Source organism: Tiliqua scincoides, chromosome 5, assembly GCF_035046505.1.
Source record: "Tiliqua scincoides isolate rTilSci1 chromosome 5, rTilSci1.hap2, whole genome shotgun sequence".
Lineage (NCBI taxonomy): Eukaryota > Metazoa > Chordata > Lepidosauria > Squamata > Scincidae > Tiliqua > Tiliqua scincoides.
Window position 1 is genome coordinate 28,130,534 of NC_089825.1, and position 26,117 is coordinate 28,156,650.

Here is a 26,117-nt window from a genome sequence, read left to right on the forward strand (position 1 = left end):
TGGGCTCCCAGTGTGAGACAGTAGTTTGAAAGTTATGCTCAGACTGTGGAGTGCCCAGTTCAAATTCCATAAAGCTCACTAGGTGACCTTTGGCCAATCACCTGCTCTGAGACTACTGCAATCTAATCTGCCTATGGACGCAATCCTAACCCCTTATGTCAGTGCTTTCCAGCACTGACACAAGGGCAATGCAACTCTGAGGTAATGTTCCCTTACTTTGAGGAGGCCTCTGTGAGTGACACCCAACTACAGGATGCAGCACATGTTCCATTGGCACCGTTATGCCAGTGCTGGAAAGCATTGACATAAGGGGTTAGGATTGCGCCCTTAGTTAGTTGTGATGAACCTATCACATTAGGAGGGATACAGCCCATTGCTTAGTTTTTTTTAAGAGATTGTTTTAAATGTTGTCCTATGAGATGTCTTGGGATCTGTGATAGAAAGATGGGATACAAGTGTTTTTATAAGGAAACAAAAAAAAAAAACCTGAAAAAAGATAGAAAGGAGAAATACACTATACAGAACAACTAAAAGTGGGCTCTCTGCTTTTCCACACAACAAAAGTGTTGTAGATTTTGGCAGTTAAAGGTGTGTCTTGGCTCTGAAAAAGGTTAAATATTATTGCTGCTGTGTCACATTTGCAACATTCATGAGTTTAACATTGCAGACCGTAGCACCTAACATTTGAATACTTCATTTGAACATTCAGAGTGCTTCACATCTGTTATCTGGTAATCTTACAACAGCTGTATAAGGAAAGTGTTATTATCTTCATAATGCAGCTGGGGAGCTGAGGAACTTCCTGATGTGTAGCTCACAGCCCAATCCTAACCCACGCTGGGAGGCTGGCTGGCCTGCCCTGCATCCAACGCGGGGTTGGGGTCGAAAGCGGCTCAGCCCGGGGCAATGTGAATCGCTTCCCTTCTTCTTCTTTAGTGTTTGTCCCATGTGGTGGCAGGGTCTGCTATTTCTGATCGGAGTCGCCATTTCCCTCGACTGTAGGCTTGATCTGGGTGTAGGCGGTGATTTTCATGCCACCGTGCAGTGTGTTGAGCCAGTGCTGCTTCGGCTGTCTCTTTGGTCGTTTGCCATTCACCTCCAACTGAATGTCCTTCTACACCAGCCCCGGGTAAAGCCTCAGCAGCCCCAGTGGGGCTACTCAGATCTGCACCACCTAAAGAGAGAGCGCAGATCTGAGCAGCCCTGGGCTGCCTGGAAGTAGGGTCCTGCTTCTGTTCAACCACTGCCTACCCTCCCCCTGCCCTGAAACACCTCCTTCCCATCCTACCCACCAATCCCCAGATCCTCCTGCACTGGTCTGACTTGGCTGGACCAGGCTTACTTCCTCTGCTGGCCAAACAGAACTTGGGCCAGCATCCGAAGGCCAGTGCATGTTCAGAGGCAGGCCTCCCTCTTCTGAAGGGAGACTTGTGCCAGCCATGGGCGCTCTCTGGATTGTGCCCTCAGACCAGTGGTTCTAAGTTGCACAAAGTTGTTGCAGGGGTGGGGCAGGAGTGGGGGGTGGCTCTGACAGCACCGCAACAATTGTGGCGCCGTGGGGACCCATGGACATCCTCATGTACCTGGGGCATCATGCAGCCTCCTGGAGGGTCCTGGAGGCTTGCAGCTGCCTCTGTGACCCTCCGTGCAGCTGCAATGAGCTCCATTTTGCTATCAGACCTCAATTCTGGTTTGTGATCCCCCTTAAGAGGGAATGGTCCATTTCCAGTTCCCCTGGTGGATCACTATCCACCAGTTTAGGAACTGCTGTCATGCAGTGCATTCCTAATCCCCAGGTTAGGCTGGCATAAGTCACTTGTGCTGATCCGGGGGTGTTGCAAATGTGCCATAAGGCACATTTGTGCCAACTTAGAGTCGGAGAGGCCAGTGCAAGGTGTTGCGCTGGCCTCCTCGCTCCGGATCCAAACCCTGTGGGGTACGTTTGCATCGGCCAAGCTCAGCCAACATAAGGGTTTGGGGGGCGTGGGGAGGGCATGGAGGAGGCGGGGAGGAGTCATTTTGGGGCCAGGGAGGGTGGGTGGTGGGCAGACCTGGGGCAGGTGGGCAGGGGTGGACCAGGATCCAGAGGTTATGCCAGATCCTGACACTGTTCCTGGTGGCACAGAGCAACCTCTGGCTGCTTTGGTCTACTCGAATTTGCCCCACCTTCTGAGGTGGGGCCAGTGCTGTGAAACATGAGGTAAGGGGAGAGTTTTCCCCTTGCCTTGGGTTGTACCAATTCTGGCCCCAAACTTGCACTGGATGCAGTGCAGGCCTGTCAACCTGCCTGCTCCAGCGCAAGTTAGGATTGTGCCCTTAGACACTATGCTGTACCATACGAAAAAGTGTTGTGGTCATCACTTGTGAAAATGGCCCTAGGGAGCAAGACCTTCTCTTGCAAAATCTCCTGCACTCAGTTCCTATAAGCTCAGCCATGATGCCCTGACTTTCAAGAAAAACCACAAAAGCCTAATCATCATGTTATCTCCCGATTTAGTCTGCTCTTGGAACCCGTCCCTTTTGCCCTCTTTCATTCCCCTCTTATAATAATTGCCACATGTTTATGCTCAAACGTAGTACATTTCTAAAAATCCTTGGCACAGAAATCAATTAAGCAAACCACTGTGTAGTATCTCTGCAGCAAGAGTAATTTTTAAATGCAATAATCTTTATCTGCAACTGTGACCTACAATAAATTCAAACCCACCAAGGAGAAAAAGGAAACAGAATGAAAGAGATTACAAAAGTCACACTTACAGTCCAATCCTACCTAAGTTTCCCTGCGCTGATGCAGTGGCACCAGCGTGGCTTGCGCTGCATCCCATAGGGATATTTAGGGTGAAAAGTCTCTTCTGCACTTTGTCAGATGGAGGGGAGAAGATGCTATAAAAATTGAAATATGGTAGACTATACAAGGTGTAAAAAACTCCATCCTTACTGAAACTGAGGGCCAAATCAGACATGCCTTTAATCATATCATTGACCCTTGTTTCCTGTAAATAACAACTGTGAATAGCATCCCCAATTTGGATTGGGCCCCATTCACAAATGGAGAGGAGGTAGGAACAGCAACTATTGAGAAGCGGGCCAAATCAGACAGAGTTATACCAGTTACTGCAGCATCCATCACCAGAAGTGCCAGGAGGTTGCAGGCCTTCTCCATGGACGAGCTTCATTATTTCAGGTGAGTGAGATCACATACTTCCAGAAGTGCTCCACATGTCAGAATTCGGTTCAGGACAATGTGCCTCCACCTGACACAGCTTGTAAGAGCAATGTGTGAGGAACTGTTATAAGTTGCAGTAACCAACCCCAGTTGAATACACTTTGTAAAATTAAAGCTGCACTTCACAACATGTTCTTGCTCATCTGGTCCACTCAGAGATGGACCCTGGTGAACAGTAAAGTGCTGTTTCTGTGGCTTAACAAAAGCAAAACAGACTGCAGGCACATCTAAAGATTTGTATTAGCCTTCTGTGCCTTTCCTCACTGCCTATGGCTTGAATGGCAGGCAGAGAAAAATGACTGACAGATCCTCCCTTCCCTTGTCCCTGAAACCTACAGCCTGCTCGAATATAAGGAAAGTGCCTTTTGGAAAGTTTAAGGGTTTATCTACTCTACCTGTTTAAACTGGTTTAATAGTCATCCTCATTCCCCTTCAAACCCTGGGAATGGTATTCTGTTGGAAGAGGGATGTTTCAGTATAAATAGTCTTGAAAGTGGTTTAAGAACTGTATAAATTCCTTAGTCTGCTTGATATACATGGGTGGCATCAGTAGCTAAGGGCCCATGTCTATCAAGGCATACCTGGCTGGGTTGATCGATAATGGGGCGACCCCAAATTGCTGGAAAGAACGTTTAGTTTTACGAAAGTTCTGATAAAATCCAATCTTAATGCCTGGTATGTTTTGAGCGAGATTTTCCTCAGAGACAAAATATAAATGGTTCCAGCAAGTACTGAAAATATATACACAGTACCTATTACGTCAGAAGACTCTGAAGAACTCTTTCCAATCTCAGTACAATGAGTGCTCCAATACTATGGAACGTTCTTAAAATCAAACGTTTTCAGCACTTTGGGACATCCCTGTCTTTTACTTCCTTTGGCACCATGGCGGGGCGCGGGTGCTCGGTGTAAGGCAGAAGGGCAATAGCAACCGGTCACAAGCACTGAATGCATTGTGTACTGTGTGAAGAAACTGTGACGAGACAATATTATGCTCTGGAAGTTCAGAGATGTGTCTTCCTGGAGAGCCTAGATCCATTATTCCACTGTGTGATTATTTTTTTTTTAATGAAACAAGCAAAGCTGATAGATTTCACTGTAGCTTTTAAGCAGTTAAATGCTAGTTAAAACCTGTGAATGTGTCCACATGCCTTCCTCTAAGTAGGGAGCTTCTTGTCCTGTGGCGCCTCTTGGATTAAGGAAGATCCTCCATGCAAATAAGCAGGGGAACCAGCTGGCACGTCAGCCCTTGATACAAAGGTGCAGCTATACTTATTTTCATCTTTTTTTTAAATGCAAGCAGTTCTTTGTGATAGAAAGGGGGAAGGCTACAAACAAAAGAGATTTTTTTAAGGAGCTGTTCATAAGCCATACATTGCCTGCTCATCATGGGGGGCTTATGTATGTGTGAGTTTGATGGGCCTCTACTAGGCAAATGCCCACAGGCAGTTTTCTAACTTGTATGTTCCTATGCAGTTACTTGAATACATATGTGATCAATGAGCACACTAATCTGAGTCTTTAGTTCACATCAAGTCCTGTAAAAAGACCACCTTCCATGAGATATTTTTCATTCAGGTGCTAATACCTGAGTAAAAGGAACACACATACCACTTCAGTTGTGTAAGGAGCGTGTGTGTGTTGAAAGTTTGGTCCTTTCTTTCAAAATACAGAGTTAGGGAATCAGGACAGGATCACATATATGTGCACCCTTATGTGTAAGGTAAAAGGAAAAGTCTGAGCCTTATGGAAGACATCCTTTGTGGGCCCAAAGCCCATCTCCACTGTTATCATATTCAAGTGTTGGCATCCTTCAGTCTTGGAAGACTATGGTATCACGCTCTGAATGGTGGTTCTGGAACAGAGTGTCCTCTCCAGTGCGCGAAGCCTGGGTAAAGTAGGTATGGAGGATAGGCTGCTACCCATGCAGCAAATCCCCCCTCTCCACGTTGCTGAAATGGTCCAATGGAAAGGCAGAGGCCAATACGGTTGGTTCCAGCGGCGTCGCAGGAGTTGCCAGAACGTGACTGTGTTCAGCCATGAACTGCCTCAGGGACTCCGGCTCTGGATTCTGCCTCGAGGTTGACTCCTGAAGCCTTTTCCATAACTGGATGTAGCCACAAGGCAGTGGAGGTTTGGGATCAGAGTTTTCCTTCTCTCAGATGAGCTGCCTTCCCAGGCTGACGAGTCCCATCTACCCGGTGGCTGTTTAGTCGCCTCTTACGACAAGTACAGCCAAACCGAGGGTCTATTCTTATCCCCAGCCCCCAGGAGAAGTTATCATATTACATTTGTACAAATCTAGCCATCCTAACCTGTGTCCTAGCCTGCACTGCAGAGTGGGTAGAGAAGGAGGAACACTACCTGAAAAATACTGTTGTACCCTTGCGGAAGACATGATAGCCTATAGGAGATCTCTAGTTCAATTTCTAGCAATCTAGTTCCATCTAATTTACTCTCTAGTTCAATTGGTAAGGGTGGGAAAGACCACTGGAGGGTTGCTGCTGAGTAGACAATACTGAGCTGTAGGGACCAATGTTCTGACACATTCATTCAGTGCACTTGCAAGAAGGAAGGAACCTGAGGCTGCAATCTTGTACACACTTATCTGGAACCATTGAACTCAGTGGAACTTGCTTCTGAGTAGATATGTATAGGATTGAGGTGGTTTCTTTTTCAGTCTTTCTTCTTTTATGGCAAAAAGGTGGGTCAGAGGACTCCGGACACTTCTGCTCCATATGATCTGCCCTAGTCATGGAGATACTTCTGTCCACTGCAGACAGAAAGGACTATTTTGTCTCTAGAAAGCAGATGAGAGTGCATTTGTGGGATATTCTCAGATGGCTTCAATGAACTGATTTATCTAGGGAAAAAGTGAGGAATGTAGTCACTGTACATTAAGAGTGGTTGAATCCAATTGTCTAAGCAGGGAAACTTACCACAGTGGGCATATAGCCACATGGGGCCCTTCAGTGCTTCAGCGCTCAGTGCTTGCCAAGAGAATGGGGAGATTTTTACTGTATGTCCACACTCCATCAGGGAAGCAGGAGACTAGTAAAATTCTCATCTCATGAAAGGACACAACAGGCAACTGGACCCACATGGTTGTACAATTTGAGTGTCAAGTTATAGAATAAAGAAACACCATTCTGAAACTCCTGCAGGAACATCTAATGCTGTGATAGTGAAGAATGACTGCAAAAATTTGACCAGACTCTGCAAAAGTGTGTCAGATGTGAAGGAGGCAGTGAGTGGGGAAAGTGGTGAGTGGGTGCAGGTTGTGGGGCACCCTCCACCATCCTGTTGCCTCCCCCAACTCACTGAAGTGAGCACTGCAGTCAGTCTCATGGCTGGGCTGTCCCTGGTCATACGCTATATTACACACACATGCGCACTTGTGCACACATTCAAAAAATCCCATTGTTTACATTTCTGTCACAGGCAATGAAAATACTTAATTTCTTTTATCTCTGGGGTTTTCATTATCATTTAAGTTTCATTTTACATTAATTGATCAGGGATTAGAAAAGCCATTATTCAGAAATCAGCCTAAGAAGAGCCAGATGCCATGAATAATTCATGATGACCAATTATATGTTACAATTCTGATGTACTTTTAAAACTTGCCTCCAACTTCCAGTCTGTTGTGAAGTGAAATGACACATAGACACTTAAAAGTCAGAGAATGGCACCATACTCTCAGCAACTGTGCTCTCTGAACCTTGCCACCTCCCTCCTTAAACGTGAAACACTTTCATTGCTGTGGGGGCGACGGGAGGGGTGGAGATGGAGATAGAAGGCTGGTTTTCAGAATATCTAGAAAATGCTGATCACCTTATCTGAACTGGGACAAGAAGCCTTTGGGAACAGCAAGAGAAATTGCTGGGAGTTACTTGCTGCGCTGGAGAATTTGGGCCAGCAAGAGAAAAGTATAAGTACAGTATACCATCTGATAGTGAAATTGTTATGTACATAAGAAAGCACTGACAAATTAGTACATCCTTATTTCCTGTCCTGATACACATATCAGGAAGTAGATGGGAGATTGATGTCCCAGGCTGTGATTCCAAAAGGAATATCATGATTCATCTGTTGAGAAGTCAGTCATCTCAAGCCTCTGTTAATATAAGGATTCAAAATAATTATTTTCAATTATTAGTCGATGCAAAATGCAAATGAGTCTGTTTGAAAAAACAACATGGGATTTAGATGCAAGGCCTCAAGCATGCCATTTTGCAGATGTGGGAGTTGTTCTCCTGTCCTGCAGAATTGCAGTTTCCCTTTAACAGGAGGGAAGGCTGATGTCATGCAGTTTTATTCTTCCAATTGCTGCTCGTGTGAGTGATCCAGTGAGGCAGTGCTTGTCCATCAGGGACTGAATCACTGGTCTACGTACATTGTGTGCGGACTGATGAGGGCGGAATCTGACTCACCAAAGGCTTCTTTGAAAGTCAGAACTCCAAAATAGACCCTGGGTGTATCTGGAACGTAAATGCAAACATTAAATAATACCACAGGTCAGTGGCTCCAAATCACATCACCTTGTTTCTAACCCCTGGAATAACATGTTGGTTGTACAATATGTGTGTCAAGTTACAGACTAAAGAAACACCATTCCGAATAACCCCTGCAGGAACATCTAATGCTGTGATAGTGAAGGGTGACTGTAAAAATTTGGCCAGATGTTGCAAAATGTGACTTTGGATTCGGACTGTAGCCTTTTGATGAGCTGATACCTTTTTTTCCCCCTAATAGTCTAGATCAGCAGTTCCCAAACTGTGGGTCTGGGACCCACCAGTGCGTCATGACCCAGTGTTTGTTGGGTTATGAAACTGACAGGGCAGATTAGGCTGTGTGCATCACGGGTTCAGCAAGCTGCTACGGGGAGGGGGGAGCACTGCTGCCTAATCACCATTATAGCCACAGCCCTTGGCAGGGCTGCAGGAAGCAGCCTTGACGGCCTCCAAAAAGTTTGGGAACCACTGGTTTTGATTGATTCCCTGTCCCCTTCTGCTCCTGCCGCAGAAAAGTCTCCCTGCATGAGTTTTGTTTTCAAATAGGACTTGCAAAGCGCCTGCCGCAGCCTCATCAGCACCGCTAGGTGGCAGTCTTTGTTCTCGCAGCGCATGGCTCCTCTTCCACTCCCTGGGAATCTCCTGATGCTTATCAGGGCAGCCCACAAATTTGATTCATTCGTGGGAGCGACATGCAGAAGCGCCTCTCCCCTTCCCTCCCTCCTTCCCCCCGGAACTAATGGGCTGCAGCTCTCTTTACCTGTGTGGAATGTCTGGTGCAATCTGCCCCCCCAGTCCAGATTCCTCCCTTTTGCATTTCTTGCCTCCATCCCCCCCCCACTGGACAGTGCCTGCCTCTCCATCAGAGCTGCCTCCATTCCCCCCCCCCACACACACACACACTGGACAGTGCCTGCCTCTCCATCAGAGTGGCCTCCACCCCCCCCACACTGGACAGTGCCTGCCCCCCCCATCACAGCACCACCGCTGCAGCCGCAGCCCCACCTTCCTCCGCTCCAGGACCTTTCATCTGGGGGAAGTTTTATGACACTTGGTTGAATGTGCAAAGTTTTTAATTAGACTCGCCAGACAGCCCCAGGCAGCAGTAGCGCCACGAAGTCTTCATGCCTCCCCTTCTGCCTCTCTCTCCGCAGCACAACAAGCCGCTCTACTCCTTTGAAGACAATGCCGACTATGTCTACGATGTCATGTGGTCCCCAGTGCATCCCGCACTCTTTGCCTGCGTGGACGGGATGGGTCGCCTGGATCTCTGGAACCTGAATAATGACACCGAGGTGAAGCGGGGGGGGGATCGGGGCCCCTATGGGTGGGGGTTTCTTCTGTCCCCCCTTTTTTGCAAGGAGAGGGAGAGAGATGGAGGGAGGAGGAGGGACAAGCTGGCTGCATCAGATCCAGGCATCCCTCCTTACAACCCATCCCTCTCCCCCCACCCCATCTCTTGCTGCTTGTTAATTCCAGTGGGAATAGACCTCTCTTTCTGCCCCCTTGTGCATCTCAAAGCATCCCCTACTAGACCAGCGATTTCCAACCTTTTTCATCTCATGGCACACTGACAAGGCACTAAAATGGTTAAGGCACACAATCAGTCTTTTGACAATTGGCAAGGCACAACATACTGCTGGCAGGGGGTTCTCATCCCTCAGTGGCCCTATTAATAAATGATATTTTTAAATAAATAAATAAGTTTGCCAAACTCCCGTGGCACACCTGTGGACAGCTCACGGAGCACCAGTAGCCATGGCTGAAAATCACTAAGCCTATCCACCCCATTTTTCTCCTTCTGTATATTTCAAGGGACAAAGACTCAGATTCCTCCCTCCCCCCCCCAATCAAGATCTTTCCTGGTCTCTTCTTCCACCATGTACAGTTCAAGCACATCTCCCTTTCTCACTCACTCTCCCTGCTTTCAAGATTCTGTCCTAGTGCATTCCATGCAAGGCTAATATGGGGGAATGCAGTATGATGCTGCAGTAGAGATACTGTAAGACTGCAAACCTATGCACTTTCCTGGGAGTAAGCCCAGCTTAACACAGTGGGGCTTAATTCTGAATAGACATGCATAGGATTGTGCTGTGAGGGAGAAAAGAGGTGGGGGGACACCTCCTATGGGCAGCGCAGATGTGAGATAAACTTTGCTTCCTGGTGTATTTTTGTGTTGCTATCGTGATTTTCTCATCTTCATCAGCACCACCACCACATAGGCCCTGTACAGAATGTGAAAGTGGTACACAATGACCCTGAAGAACAGCATCCAAAGATGTTGTCAATACTGACTCACTTCTCTACTACACAAGTAATGTGTACACTTCCTCATCCCCCAGTTATACCAGTGGTGTGCCTTCTGCTACCTTGCAGAGTTTCCAACTTAGAGTGGATTCACATTTTTTAAGCTCGGCTTATGTGGGTAATGAGTCATGGTTAACTTTTTTTAAACATCTCCTCCCCCCACCCTTTTTTGGACTTTCATGTAGGAGGAGGATCTCCTGCATCTCTGTTCCCACCTCTGGCAAATTGCACACACACCTTTGGAAGTTTCGCACTTTGCTGCAGGGGAGATGCTCAAGCCCCCCTGTTGCAGACTACCTGGAAGCAAAAAACAAACAAACAAGCAGGAAGTGCAAGTCACATGACCTCCTCTCTTGGTCACTTCTCCAAACATGTGAACATGTTGCATATGTTCCATTCCATTCCATTCTTGTTGATTTTGTTGGTGCCATTCCCTTTTGCAAGTAACATGCTAGTGACTGCAGTATCCCATAAGCATTTGCTTGGGTGATGGAGACAATGGGAAAGGAGACTATACTTAAACCCTTTTCTGTACCCATGTAGAAAAAAGCTATGAATAACACAGTCCTATTCATATTAACTCAGAAGTGAGTGTCACAGAGCTCCACAGATATATCACATTCTATAGTCAGTGTATTGCAGCCTCAGGCTGCACTAAGGACTTAAGAGCCCAATCCCGAGCTCTTTTGCGTAGTTACTACGAGTGTATCGCCAGTACTGGGTGTTGCTGGCGCTGGGCTAGGGTTGGTCACTGCTGAGCCCCAGCACTGCTTGGAGGGCCGGTGCACTGGCCATCTGGCTGGCAGTAAGTAGTATCGGGGCAGGTGGAGGTGGGGAGTGAGTGGAACAAGGCAGGAGGAACAGGGGCAGGAGGGGTTGGGACCGGAAGGCCCAGCACAGAGTCTCTCAACTCTGTGCCAGCAAAATATCTGGTGCAGACTTGAGAAGCTTCGTTGTGTCCCCTTCATCCAAGAAGACCTCTGGTGGCTGCCATGGGGCTGCAGGGTTCAGTGGTAGCCTCTTTGGTGCCACTGCACCTGGTGCCGCCTTCAGGATTGGGCTTAAGGCTGCAATCTTATCCAATCTTAAGTGGGAGTAAGCCGCATTGACTATACAGGGCCTTACTTCTGAGTAGACATGTATAGGATTGGACTGTAAGTCACATTAAAGCTCATAGCCTTTAGTTCTGAGTCTACAGGCATGGAAGTGAGTTGCATGTTTGCAATTCTATGCACACTTAGTTGCAAATAAGCCCTGTTGAACAGGAAGCCTTGCTCCTCTGTATGGCTATCCTAAGAATGAATGGGACCCAGTCCTATGCATCTTTACTCAAAAGTAAATCTTAAAGTTGCAGCACTCTTTGGAGGTTAATGTCCTGAAATTAAATCTATGTGTTTTAAGACTGGGGTATAAGCCTAATCTTTTGCTGTGTCTGCACAGCATCCTTAGAGACCTAGCAGCATCAGTAACTAAGTGCTATTAGAGAATAAATTATCACCAAGGATGTGCAGTGCAACAGCAGCAAAACATATTTCAGTGGCCACTATTCAGTATAGATAAATGTATAGCGAAGGTGCACCTGTAGTAACAGGACTTGATAGAGGATTCGCAGGAACAGAATAAGGGATGTACCTGCATAAAAGCTTTCAGGGTACATTTTAAATTGGATTTATAAAGTATTTCTTGCTCTAAGCTGAAGCTTGTATACGTTCTTAATTTTGCTGTGCTTCCTAATTTTGAGTTTTAAAGAAAAAGGAAAAAAGAAAAGAAAATAGCTATCTATCCAAGAGCAGAATATTAACTTTATATGTACCCAGTTTCTCTTTCCAAGTGCTTTCCAGAATAAAGTGGTAGATGCCATTTTCCAATGTTCCCCTTCATAATGTAGAAAATCAGCAAAACGGATGCAGGCCTGATCTGCTAGTTTTGTTTTTTAACATATAGAGATTTTTTTTTTTGAATGTAGGTGAGCATTCAGCAATGGCAGCCACCACCTGCATTCTGAAGTGGTGATTCTTGGGACACCTTGGGATTCTGCCATTTCATGCATAGATCAGGCCTACAGTTGCAATCCTTTGCACACCTATCTGGGCGTAAGCACAGATATTACCGTATGTTGCTGACATGCATTTCAGTTAAAATGCAAGTTAACACAGTGGGATGCATTTCTGTGTTAGCATGTACAGTACAGTACAGGACTGTGCTTTGTCAAGGAAAGCTGGTGTGCCATCAGGACAAAAAAACATTTTCCTTATACCTTTTACCACATGTCCTTTTTCCTCTGCACATTTGTGCCCTAAGAGGTGAGAGAAAAAGCTTAGGATTCCTGGGAGTAAGTCTCATTCATACTTACCTCTAAGTAGAGATGCTTGTGCTGTTAGACCTGTAACACTTCACTGGTTTTCTGATGGTGATCTTTATCAGTACAGGTGACTATGGGTCCAATCCTATCCAACTTTCTAGCACCATTGGAGCCACAATGCAGCCCCAAGGTAAGGGAACAAACATTCCCTTACTTTGAGGAGGCCTTTGTGTCTGCCCCCACACTACAAGATGCAGCTCATGTCCTGTTGGCACAGCTGCATCAGTGCTGGAAAGCTGGATAGGATTGGGCCCCAAGTCTTCCTCTTAACTTTTGTGTGGATAGTCACATTATGATGAAGACATCTAGTTTTCTATTTATTTTGTAGCATTCATAAATATTTAATACATTTAGCAATCAGTCAAAATTTAATGTTCAAAGCCTAATCTCTGGTCTAAGAGAGGTATAATTTAATATCTCCTGTTGGATAGTTTTTGTTGTTTTATTATGGTTTTATTAATTTAAATTGCTTTTTTCCTCAGTTGTATCTTATTGTCCTCTGTGATGAGGATTTTATTATTTTTTTCAAATTGAGAAGTGGGCTATGAATGTTTTAAATGAGCAAATAATCATCTCTGTGTTTCTTGTTCTTCATTGCAGGATATATTTCCTCACACCCAGCACATGCATGTGTGCCTGCAAACACACAGAGAAACATGTTGTGTTTTTTCCCCCCAGGATATGCAAAGCTTAAGATTTTCATACCAGAAGCAGGCAGAAATTTAAAAATAGGAACCACACAGAGAAAACAGTGTGTTCTGGTTTAGCTTCAATGAAACAGTGAAGTCAGAAAGCTTTGTGAGAAGCAACGTTTTGTATATGAAAATCAATATATCTTACCATAGCCACTTTGTTTGTTCTTTTACCATTTTTCTTAATGTCTTTTTAGCCTGAATTTAGAAGCCCTGCAGTTTTGACTCAGCTCCAGTGGTGAAATGACTGAGCATAATTCTGATTTTATGGAAATTGCCCCTTGAACTTTTTTTTCCTGTTTTTCTGCCAGCACAGGTCTTGTGATTTAAAGTTGCAAACATCACGCAGCCAATATCTGCAGATCAGCTCTGAAAAAAAAAAATCATTGCTTTGTGCCCTGTTGCCTATATGTTTCGCAGCAGGCTGCCTGGCAGACGGACTATTCAATCCTGTAAGAATTATAAGATAAACAGTACGATGATCCAGATGAAAGGAAGAAGCCCTTGCAAAGTGCTTTGTGAACTTAAAATGCTAGAGAAATGAATAATCACGGTTCAAAAAAAATTAAGTTTTGTAATTGCAGAACAATGACTATGTTGGTCTGCAGGAGCAGAAAATCCAGAAAGTGCAGTGGCGCCATAGAGGCTTCAGGCAGGAGCTTTCAAGACAAGACAGGGCTTAATTCATTGGTGGTGTATAAGAGACTGAGAAAGTGATGGATTTATATGCACGTGAACTGATGTGCAGTGGAGAATAAACCAAGTAAAGAAGGCAAAAGCAACAAGTGCCAATATTTTCATCTCTTTTTGGGAGAGGGGGGGAAAGGGAGATTAATTCCTTGTTTTATATTGCTATGACATACATTTCAGTTAAAACAAAAATGCAAGTTTTTACTGCTGTTTGCCATAAATCACCTTAGACAGGTAAGGAGGGATGAATACACAAACTGGATTGTCAAGTGGAGACGCAGCATCTTTTGAAGTGTTCTGAGCAGGAAGCTGCAGAGCCGGCTTAATTATAAAGCAGGCAGCTGAAGGAGGATGAATAGGGAGGGGATTTCTCTTCCGTGTTTCTTTGGGGGAAGGAAAGAAGAGGAACACATCCCCACAGGTGTTGCTGTTAAGAGTGCTTCATATCAAAACCATACGATTGCCAAAGGAAAAGAAAGGGGAAAAATTATTCTTTTTATTTTTAAAATGGACAGTATTTTTATTAAAGCTGCAATCTTGCCCATGGTTACTGACATGGAAATTGTACTGTAATCAATGTAGTTGAAGTATGGGGGACTGCAAGCAGCCCTTCGCATTGACTTTATTCTCATTTGTTTAATTTGGACTGTTAGCCTATGCTAGGCAGATAAACTTTCGTTTTTCCTAGAACATCAGCAAGAATAAATTCCACCCAAACCTTCTGCCAGGAAAAATCAGAGAGCTACGACATCAGCCAAGGAGAAAATTCAATGGAAAGCGATTAGTCTTTTGATCCTTTGCCTGGCAATTTAGAACTTTTCTTTATAATGATTTTACTTCCCCAGAACTATTAGGTCACAATCCAGCAAAAGTTAAGCATATTTCAAGCATCTTGATTTTAGAGCACAAGTTAAGCATGTGCTTAAATTACTCGTATTGAAATCACTGACGCTTGAGCTTCGCTTGGATTTTAGGCTAGAATGTCTTTTTCAGTCTTCCAATAGCTGAAAGGCTTTGCATGAGACTGACTATGAATAAAATCAGTACATTGCACAAAGTCTCAAAGCACTAATCCACAACCTAGTTAAGTTAATATTCTTGGATTTAAACTAATTGAAATGGCTACCCTAAATGCACAAAGAAGAAGCTTACTAGATCTTGAAAAGTTTGGGATTGAGACAGCAGTCCCCCATTTGAAGAAGTTCACCCAAATTTGTTTTTGCAAGATATGCTTAGGATCAGGAAAAGACTGGAACACGCATAAAAGCCTTAGAAGTGAGTACAAAAAATGAACCACTAAAACACACACACATTTTACAAGCCTATCTGTGTGTTACGCTGTAGGTTTAAATGACTGGACTCCCAGAAGAATGTTCTATTAGCCCATCTAGTACATGAAATCAGCTACCGTATCTAGGCACTCCAGTCCTAAAATCAATGAGATTGTCCTTCTGGCTAATTCTGTTTAGAAACTTGATATGACTATATTGCAAACTTTTATTTTATAGATAGTTGTGGATAACAGTTATCTAACTTTTCACCTATCTGATGTACAACTACGCTATTGTTCATTCCATTTATTTCTCTTCAATTTATTCAAAGAATCTTGTTAAAACTCACCATCCATGTTAGACCTTGGGAGCAAAAATGCATCTATGCATTTTCCCCACAAATTTAGAAGGAAGCACCTATTTTAGATGACAAGGGGGAAGGATCCTGAAGCAGCTGGAGAGAATGCTACTTCCACAGCCACATATTGTAGTGGATCCCAAGTTGAATATACAGTACATGTGAGAATGTATTTTTTTTCTGTTTCACATGATGTTTCAGTATGACCCAGTTAAAGCAAATCACAAAAGACCTCCACCTTGTAAAAGTGGCTGTCTGCTTTTTAAAAATTTGCACATACCTTCGAAGTACAATTGATAAAGAAAGTTTTGGAAGTATTTAGCTCACAGGGGCTTAAGCTTTTTTCTTCCTTTCATTTTCCCAATTTATTTCCTCTTTGGTTAATGCCAATCTCATCATGCCTCATTTAAGGGCTTATTTCTATTCTGTGATGCACACAGACTTATGAGGAGAAACAGGTTTCTGACAACTGTTGTGGTGCTAGATATAAGACAGTAACATCGAGCTCATGGGTACAGCCTGTTTTGAATCCGGCTGCAGGACCACGATAGCACGTGATTCTGTCCCAGCTTTTGAAGGCCACAGTTTGTTTGCTTAGTAAGAGAGCAAGTTGTCATATTCGATTTATGTTGAAAAACGGATGTAACTCTCCAAGATGGAAAATCAGACAAATTACTTCTTTCCATAGAACTCTGTCTGACTTACAGCCCTCTGTCTTACAAGAATGGGATTTCTTGGTAGCATTTTCAAAACATTTGGAGATTATATTTAGTCTCCATGAGCTAACAAGTGCAGAATATTAAGTATATTTAAGTGAAATAAATTTCCAAGCAGTTTTTCTTCCCTTTTCTATTTTTTAGTTATTAATAAAATAACAAAAGTGCTGACCCCAACACTCATTTGGTTTCAGTAATTTATCTCCATTGTTAGCTTTGCAGGAACAGGCCAATAAAAATCCATCATTTAATTTGTATTTACTATTCAACTGAACTTTGAAAATGTTTTATTAAGAACTGAATACTGTACTGAGGTAAAAGCAGAATTATACATCTCATTTAAAATGAGCCTAACCAAAAGGTTAATGTACTTTGTATTAATTGTTTCTGATGGAGATAAATATATCCGTAACAATATTTTCCTAACAGATTTGCTTAGGAACAAGATTCACTGCTTCTCCCCAAAGCATCTAAAAACGGGATAGGACGCATGGTGTCCCAGACACATCTGCTTTACAAGCTTAGTAGAAATGAATGAGAACGGCATGATCTACCAGTGACTTAAGTTCCCAGTAAACAAACTTACTCAAAGACTACCTGATGTGCAGCCTCTGCCCCTTCCATTCTGCAATGTCCTAGCTCAGTGCTGTCCTCTCCTCTCCGTTTCGTCTTCATCTCTATTCGCCTCTTTCTTTTTCAAACCCAGAAAAGAGAAGCAATGGAGGCAAATAGCAGCTCTGCTGTTTGTTTCTGTCTGTACAGGCCAGTCTCAGAAGGTGGGCCTCGCCACATGTGTTTTTTCTTAGGAGGGAGCTCAGGGGAAGGGAAGGGTGCCACTATCAAGAGAGTGACTGGCCAGGGGAGATATGGTGGTGGGGGCTGGATAGGCCATTACAGGAGAAGGAGAATCCATCATAGCAGATCATCTCTCCTTCTGGTCCTTCCCCCAATTCTTGGATGCCTGGTGGTCTTTGCAGTGAGTCCCTAGATCTGAAGCTGCTGCTTTTGAATGCCAGGTCGGTGAATAACAAAACCTGCATCATCCAGGATTTAATCCTGGATGAGAAAACCGACCTGGTATGCATTACGGAGACCTGGTTGGACATGGCAGGAGGAGTTAGTCTCTCTGAGCTTTGTCCACCAGGTTTCCAGGTGTTGCAGCAGCCAAGATTGCAGGGGGAGGGGGAGTTGCAATGTTCTATCATGACTCCATCTCCCTTACCAGGTGCCCTGTTCAGCAGTTTGCTGGGTTCGAGTGCCTGCATTTTGTGTTGAAAGGGCTGGACAGGATTGGGATTCTGTTGGTGTACCACCTGCCCTGCTGCCCAACAGTCTCCCTGCCTGAGCTGACCGGGGTGATCTCGGGGGTAGCATTGGAGTCCCCCACCTTTTAGTGCTGGGGGACTTCAATGTTCATGCCGAGGCCCCTGCAGCAGGTGCAGCTCAGGATTTCATGGCTGCCATGACAACTATGGGGCTGTCCCAGAAGATCTTGGCCCCAACACATACTGCAGGACACGTGCTGGACCTGGTATTTACAGCTGGGCACGGGGGTAGTGATCTGGATGTAGAGAAGGTTAAGATCACTCCGTTGTCATGGACAGATCACTTCTTGGTAAGGTTTAGGCTTGTTGCAGCTTCTTACCTTTGCAGAGGCGGGGACTGCATTCTATGGTCCGCCCTCAGAGGCTCATGGATCCTGAAGGTTTCCTGAGGGCTCTGGGGGATTTTCCCACTGCCAAGACTGGCGTCTCATCTGAGGCCCTGGTTGACCTCTGGAATGGGGAAATGACCAGAGCAGTGGATGAGATGGCTCCAGAGCGACCTCTGCCACATCGCAGTCTCGGAGCGGCTCCTTGGTTTACTGAGGAGCTGCGAATGATGAAGTGGCAGGGCAGGCATCTAGAGCGCCGGTGGCAGAAAGCTTGTGATGAATCCGATCGGACACGGAGTAGAGCTCTTGACAGAGCCTATTCCGTGGTGGTGGTAGCAGCAAAGAGATCTTTCTTCTCTGCTACCACTGCATCTGCTGAGAACCGTCTGGCAGAGCTGTTCCGTGTGGTACGGGGCCTTCTCCATCAGGCCCCTCCAGTAGACCAGGAGGAACACACGGTCACCTGCTGTGACATGTTTGCACAACATTTCGCAGATAAAATTGATTGTATTCGTCACGACTTGGATGCCATATTGACAATGTCTGACGATGTCCCCTTGGCAACTGCTTGTCCTGTGTTGTGGGATTCTTTTCAGCTTGCACAGCCTGAGGATGTGGACAGACTCCTTTGGAGTGTGAGGCCATCTGCCTGCCTGCTTGACCCTTGCCCAGCGTGCCTGATAAGAGCTGCCCGGGGTGAACTGGCTGAGTGGACAGGGAGGATGGTCAACTCTTCCTTGATGGAGGGGACTTTACCATGCGCTTTGAAACAGGCAGTGGTTCGCCCCCTCCTGAAGAGGCCCTCCCTGGATTCCACTGTATTAGACAACTACTGACCAGTCTCCAACATCCAGTTTCTGGGCAAGGTAATTGAGCGGGTAGTGGCCTCTCAACTCCAGAGGGTCTTGGATGAAGCGGATTATCTGGATCCTTTTCAATCTGGTTTCAGGCCGGGCTTTGGGATGGAAACCGCCTTGGTGGATGACCTATGCTGGGGACTGGACAGGGGGAGTGCGTCCCTGTTGGTTCTGCTGAACCTCTCAGCGGCTTTCGATACCATCGACCATGGTATCCTTCTGGGCCAATTGGCTGAACTGGGAGTTGAAGGCACTGTTTTGCGGTGGTTCTGCTCCTACTTGGAGGATTGGTCCCAGATGGTGTTACTGGGGGATGCCTGTTCGACACCCTGGCCCTTGAGGTGCGGGGCGCCACAGGGTTCAATTCTGTCCCCCATGCTATTTAACATCTACATGAAACCACTGGGAGAGGTCATCCGGGGGTTTGGAGTGGGGTGCCATCAATATGCTGATGACACCCAGCTCTATCTCTCCTTTCCTTCAGACTCCAGGGTGGCGGTTGATGTCCTGGAGCACTGTCTGGAGGCAGTGAGGATCTGGATGGGGGCTAAGAAGCTGAAATTAAATCCGGATAAAACAGAGGCTCTCCTGGTTTGGAAATCCTCGATGCAGGTGCTGGAGTATTGGCTTGCACTGAATGGGATTGCACTCCCCCTGAAGGAGCAGGTCCGCAGCTTGGGGGTCCATCTGGACTTGCAGCTGCTCCTGGATTCCCAGGTGGCGGCTGTGGCTAGGGGGGGCCTTTGCTCAGCTTCGGCTGGTGCACCAGCTGCGGCCGTACTTGGATTGTGCAGACCTGGCCGTGGTGATCCATGCCATGGTGACATCAAGGCTAGATTGTTGTAATGCACTCTTTGTGGGGCTGTCCTTGAAGATGGTTCAGAAACTGCAACTAGTGCAGAATGCGGCGGCCCGTGTAGTTACTGGAGGTAGGCGGTTTGACTCTGTCAGTTCGCTTCTCCAGCGGCTGCACTGGCTGCCCATTCGTTTTTCAGGCCCAATTCAAGGTGCTGGTTTTGACCTTTAAAGCCCTATACTGCTCTGGGCCAGGGTATCTTAGAGATTGCCTACTCTCGTACAATCCAGTTCATCCTCTTAGGTCATCAGAGAAGGCCTTTTTACAAGTGCCCCTGCCTAGGGAGGCACATGGGGCGGCGGCAAGAAATAGGGCCTTCTCAGTAGTGGCACCAACACTATGGAATTCCCTTCCCCTTGACTTAAGAACCCTCTCTTGAAACTTTTTGGTGAGGCCTGAAGACCCTTCTGTTTAGACAAGCCTTCTGAGTTCCTGGCCTTTTAAACATCTTTTTAACATCTTTTAATATCTTTTTTAACATCTGGTTACAGGCCTGATCCTTTTATAATTTGCTGCGCTATGCTCTTTTACCTGACTACTTTTTTATCTGACTACTGTTTTTACGATATGTCGTTATGTTTTTACCTGTTTTTAAATTATGTTTTTTAATTTGTTTTAACCTTGTTTGTAAGCCGCCTTGAGTCCCTCTGGGGAGAATGGTGGGGTAAAAATAATAATAATAATAATAATAATAATAATAATAATAATAATAATAATAATAATAATAGGTGGATAAAGATGGGCACCCTCACCAATCTACTGCCTGAGGTGACTGCTTCATTTGGCTGCACGGGTGGGCTGGCCCTGACTACTACTAAAGGTGGTCACTGGAATCCACTGGTCACTTGCTGTAATGTAACCTTGGCGTAGTTCCACACACCTCCCAAAAATCTCAGTGAATCTATTCCATTGTAGGCTGATGTATGTAGATTGCAGCCACTACTCAGCTTCACAGATGTATGTGGGCAGATCTGCACATTCACTGGTTCTGTCTCACATGGTGACAGACACTTGCAATGTGAATCAATGGTAGATATGAAATATTAAGAATGAAACACTCGTAATGATCAATCTCAAAACCCATTATCTTCCTTGAAGCTGTTTCTTGAGAATAGTATCCTTAAAGACAGGCATCTGTTGTCATAGGTGGAAAACTGTGACTCAGTGGGCACAATCCTAACCAACTTTCTAGCATTTGCGTAGCTGTGCCAGTGGGTCATGTGCTGCGTCCTGCAGTTGGGGGGCAGTCACAGAGGCCTCCTCAAGGTAAGGCAATGTTTGTTCCCTTACCTCAAAGCTGCATTGCCCTTACCTCAGTGCTAGAAAGTTGGTTAGGATTGTGCCCCATATATCTTGAGAAGGCCACCTAGCCAGTGAATGGTAGGACTTGAACCCATAGCTTTAAAGAAGGGCTGGATTTAGGAGTAGGTGATTCATATGGGCTTTGGGGGTGCCAAGCATTCCAATTACTCTTAAAACGAAGATATTAACATAGAAAAAATGGAAACGGACTTGTTTTGATTTGCATATATCTATTTGCTACTTTTACAGAGGCTGGTGTTCCATTCCCTCTGGTGAGGGGGTTGAGAGGAGCCCCACCTTGTGTCTCTCTCTGGCTTGGATCTGGGGAGAGAACAAAATCATCTGCACAGTTGTGCTGAGTTTCGAAAAGTACAGCATGACCACAGGGACGTTCTCTGCCCACTTCTCCAGCTCCAAACTGGAGTGGAAGATTGGACTTGGTTCATTGGGCAGTGATAAGCTGAAATGTTAAGATTTTTTTTCCCTGTTCAGCCCCAAAGGAAGTCTTAGCCTGCCCCTTTGGCTTTGGAGGGAAGGTTGGGGCTGGCTGTTCTGGTACAGGATAGCAGACTTACTGTGAGCAACAAATCTGTTCAGTACTGAAACAGTCTCCTGCTGCCTTCCCACCTCCATGTTTTGGAGCTGGAGGGTGGTGGTGGTCAGGGATGGTCCACACAGTTGTAGCAGGCTTTTCCTGCACAATTGCAGGTCTGTCCCCAATGTGGAGCTTAGAGGAGAGCCGACAGGGTCCTGGAGGGAAGGGACAGGGTTCTGAGACCAGCCAAAGTGTGTGGACTCTTACATATGCAAGGGGTGAATAAATACAGATTCACAGGTCCAGTTGTGTAAATTTAATTTCTGTGGATAAATCATACATGAAGGTCATGCATCAGAGTCACGAAAGGGGCTACAAATACAGTAAAAAAAACCAGGTGTTTAAAAAGTGGAACAAACAGGAGGGGGGCCTTGTTACCTGGGGTTCACTTGATCTAGGGCCAGCCTTGCTTCCAGGTAGATAGCATTCCCTAGGTGGTACCTTTTAAAAATATTTATTTATTTATTATGTTTATATTCTGGCTTTCTTCCATGGAGCTCAAAGTGGTAAACATGGGATTCAGGCAGACATGAATCTGCTTTGCTAAGTCAAAAGCAAAGGGTTGCCTTGAGTTTAATTCTTACATCTCTAACCTCCAAATTGCTAACTGAGGTATGGTTTCTAAGAAATCTCCCATCCCTCCAAAGCAGTGCTCAAAGCTGGACCAGCTTAGCTTTTGCATCATGTATCATGCACCTTTAGACCATCTCTCGCTATAAGGATCTAGAGCACCCAGAAGAGTATGTATCAAAAAGGAACAATGTGTAAATTATTAATGCCATGCTTGTAGACTATTTTTCTTTTGTTTCTGACCCCATCCTGTCTCATCTAAATTAATTGCTCTAGGTCAGTAAAATGTTTATATGAAACCCTGTTAACACTCCTCTCAGCTTTCAATTTATGCATTGTACCACATTTAAGCTCATTAATCCTTGCCACACAGCTGACTCATAACTCATCTTTTGATCCTATGTTAGGCCATAATAAAAATTGAGCTAGCTTGGCTTTTGCATGTCTCCCTGTTCAGGATCTAAAGCAAAGATTTGCGTCACTCTCCTATTTATTGAGAGAAAGTATTATTGCCTCTTTGAGTCCCCCCCCCCCAATCTGTCATTTTCCCTCTTTTCCCCTTCCTTAGTACAGCATGAGGGTGAATAACAATGAATCCTTTTTAAGCCTCTTCATTTCTCCCCCACCCCAACCCCACAACACAAGGGACCCATGGTATTCCAAGCAATTTCAAGAGAATGTCATCCGTTGACACAAACATTTTTTTGCAGAGTAGCATGCTTGTATATCACAGTTTTGTCATCATCCCAATGAAAATAATTTCCTTCACAGGTTCCAACTGCCAGTGTGACAATTGAAGGAGCCTCTGCTCTCAATCGAGTCCGTTGGGCGCAAGGTGGGAAGGAAGTAGCTGTCGGGGACTCAGAAGGAAGGATCTGGATCTATGATGTTGGAGAGGTACTTGATGTTCTTCTTAGTTATACTTGTGTTTTCTGTTTCGGGTTGATTGGGGGAAAAATGCATTCTACATTGAGGTCAAAATATGTATCACTTAATTTGGTGCCATCAGTCAATTCAGCAATCCTGCCTCCTTAAAATTAGTGGGAGTTTTGCCATTAATTTGAGGCCTCTGAATACGTTAACCACCAATGGTGGTTAGGTGGTGAGGGCTGAACTGGATTTCAACAAATGCCCCCATCTCAGGATGTTCAATACTAATTACTTTGTTTTGCGTGTGTATATATTCTTTTTAAGTAATGTGACCAATGTCACTCTTGTTATGTATATATTCAGTTTTCTAAGGGTGTTTCCAACAAGTATTTATTAGCAACTGTTCAGAACTGATTACTTTGTTGAAAGGAAATTGAATGCTGATTTTTTTGAAGAATAAATAAGTGGAAAGGGTAACAGTCGCATGGCTTTGATTAAGATACGTACTTAATTCAGACAATGTGATTGTTGCCCTTTTCATTTGTTTGATCGCATTTCTCATGGTGTATCTGAGAACTATTTTATTCACTTATGCCTGGTGTTTTTAACAGGTCTGAAGCTGCTGCTTTTGAATGGCAGGTCGGTGAAAAATAAAACCTGCATCAACTGGGATTTAATCCTGGATGAGAAAGCCGACCTGGTATGTATTACGGAGACCTGGTTGGACATGGCAGGAGGAGTTAGTCACCGACCTGGCATTCAAAAGCAGCAGCTTCAGACATGTTAAAATGTGGGGGATTTTCCCACTGCCAAGACTGGCGTCTCCTCTGAAGCCCTGGTTGACCTCTGGAATGGGGAAATGACCAGGGCAGTGGATGAGATGGCTCCGGAGCGACCTCTGCCACGTCGCAGACTCGGAGTGGCTCCTTGGTTCACTGAGGAGCTGCGAATGATGAAGTGGCAGGGCAGGTGTCTAGAGTGACAGTGGCAGAAAACTTGTGATGAATCCGATCGGACACAGAGTAGAGCTCATTACAGAGCCTATTCCGTGGCGGTGGTAGCAGCGAAGAGATCTTTCTTCTCTGCTACCATTGCGTCTGCTGAGAACCGTCTGGCAGAGCTGTTCCGTGTGGTACGGGGCCTCCTCCGTCAGGCCTCTCCAGTAGACCAGGAGGAACACACGGTCAGCTGCTGTGACGTGTTTGCACAACATTTCGCAGATAAAATTGATCGTATTCGTCACGACTTGGATGCCACATTGACAATATCTGACGATGTCCCCTTGGCAACTGCTTGTCCGGTGTTGTCCGGTGAGGGGACGTTAACACGCGCTGGCATGATTCCTCACCTACATCCTTCTGAAATGAGCTTCTGTTGGGCCAATTGGCTGTTTGGAAGAGGAAACAGCTGATTGAAATAATAGCAACTTATTGAACAGCTTATGTGAATGCAACCCTGCCTTTTGGATCAGGTTATGTGGATGCAGCCCTGCTTGTGTACAGTTGGATCAGGATCTCTTGTCTTTCCGAAAGCTGTATGAAAACACTGAGGAAGAAATACTGAAATAAAATTATGGCAATCGCTACTTCTACTGTTATAACCTGACTTTACTTGGTTATTTTTGGTCACCTAATTTAAGTCTTCAGGACTTGTGTAGTTACGCATGCATGCGCACACTTTAAGTACTGTAAGGCAAAACAAAACGTGCCCATCCTGTTTGCCAGCTTAGCCTTATCAATCAAAATTCTTATACCAACACTTTGGAAATAAGTTTTGGACACATTAGGCAAGATAAACTATTGTTTTAACAGAGAACCTATAGGGTTTTATTTTAATTAGTGAATTAATTGATTAAATACAAAAGTTGCATTGCTGTAAAAATACCTTTACTTGGGTAGTGACCTACAGCCCAATACTGAGCTGCCTGTAGTGCCCAGGTCCGATGGCTCCATGGCAGGCTCCCGCCAGATCCTGCGCCTCCTGCGCTACCGTGGGAGGCTCCTCAGGATGTTCATCCCCTTCCCCCGAGTAAGGGAAGCAGCCCTGCAATGGGGCTACTCACTTTAGCGGCGACTAAAAGGTCATTGCTAAAGTAAAGGCACTCGTGTAGGGCGAGCAGCCCTGCCTGAGCGCCTTGGATCCTGCGGAGCTCGGCTCCGCGGATCTGCCTCTCCCCCGCCCCTGACATGCCTTCCCCCTCCCTGGAACGCCTCCCCCATGCCCTCGGCCACGCCCCACCTCCCTTTCCACAGTCCGGTGGTCCAGGAGACCGCCAAGCTGCAGAACCCGGGTGACCGCTGCGCGCCAGCCCAGCTCTGGCTGGTGCTGGGCTAGCTCTAGTGGGAGCCTGGCAGTAAGCCCCGCAAATGTGCTATACGGCTCCCAGGATTGGGCTCCCAGACTTTTAATGACATGGTTAGTGAGCCTGTGTGCTTTGAAATGTGGCTTTCACATTTATGCTTACTTGAACTTGACTGATGGTCTAATTTCAGACACTTTCATAGCACAGCATTGGTTAAGATGGGACTTACAAACCTGTATGTTGGAAACTGTCACATGACATGGTGATTGCAATGGAATTGCATCTATATTCTTCCTGCCAAGTAACATTCTATGTAAGATAATAAAAGAATTCTGTTTTTTTAAATTTCTGTATATCTTTAGTTTTCTGTCTTTCTTGTGTTACATCTTACTATAGTTAAATTGAGATCCTTTTCACAGCTATAAGGATTTCAGTTTTGCAAAATTGTTTGATTTTCAAATAGCTGCAAACAGATAGCAAACAAAGGGGCATTCCAAATACTTTTCTATGGGGTTTTCAATTGTGCTAATTTATAAAATGTTCAAACACCTTATAAATATTATCTCAGTAGTCCTCACAACAGCCTTGTAGGGTAGGTCATCATTGTTATCCTCATATTGAAAATGTGAGCTGACGATGAAATATAATGGCTTGTTATGCATGAGTGCACTGCACAGGCAAGTTTTGTACTGGGGATTTCCTGGCTTATAGTGCAGTGTCGTAACTGCTTTATTACACTAGTCTCATGGGCCATCTTTCTTTTTGTAACCTTTCCCGTGGCTAGAGAATGAATCAGTCAATGGTATAGTGCCTAAATGTATACATGGGGTCCTGATGTAAGAAAATCTGAAATGGTGGGTTGGGAAGGAACAGCAGAAGCCAGTAGGATGAAGAGTAGATGTAATGGAAATTAGCAGGCTGAATATACTGTATTGTAAGGCTATTTTGAATTCCCCCCTACTACATACTTAAATC

At 45.2% G+C, this 26,117-nt stretch overlaps 1 protein-coding gene across 2 annotated transcripts in view; it reads left to right on the forward strand.

Moving 5' to 3' along the window:
* The window catches only part of DYNC1I1 (dynein cytoplasmic 1 intermediate chain 1), a 251,207-nt gene that overhangs the window by 208,910 nt on the left and 16,180 nt on the right, over nucleotides 1–26,117 (forward strand). For both annotated transcript variants that reach the window (XM_066627128.1, XM_066627126.1), the window contains exons 15-16: nucleotides 8,895–9,035; nucleotides 22,742–22,867. In XM_066627128.1, the coding sequence (XP_066483225.1) occupies nucleotides 8,895–9,035; nucleotides 22,742–22,867 (267 nt within the window). The remainder of the gene's footprint in view (nucleotides 1–8,894; nucleotides 9,036–22,741; nucleotides 22,868–26,117) is intronic.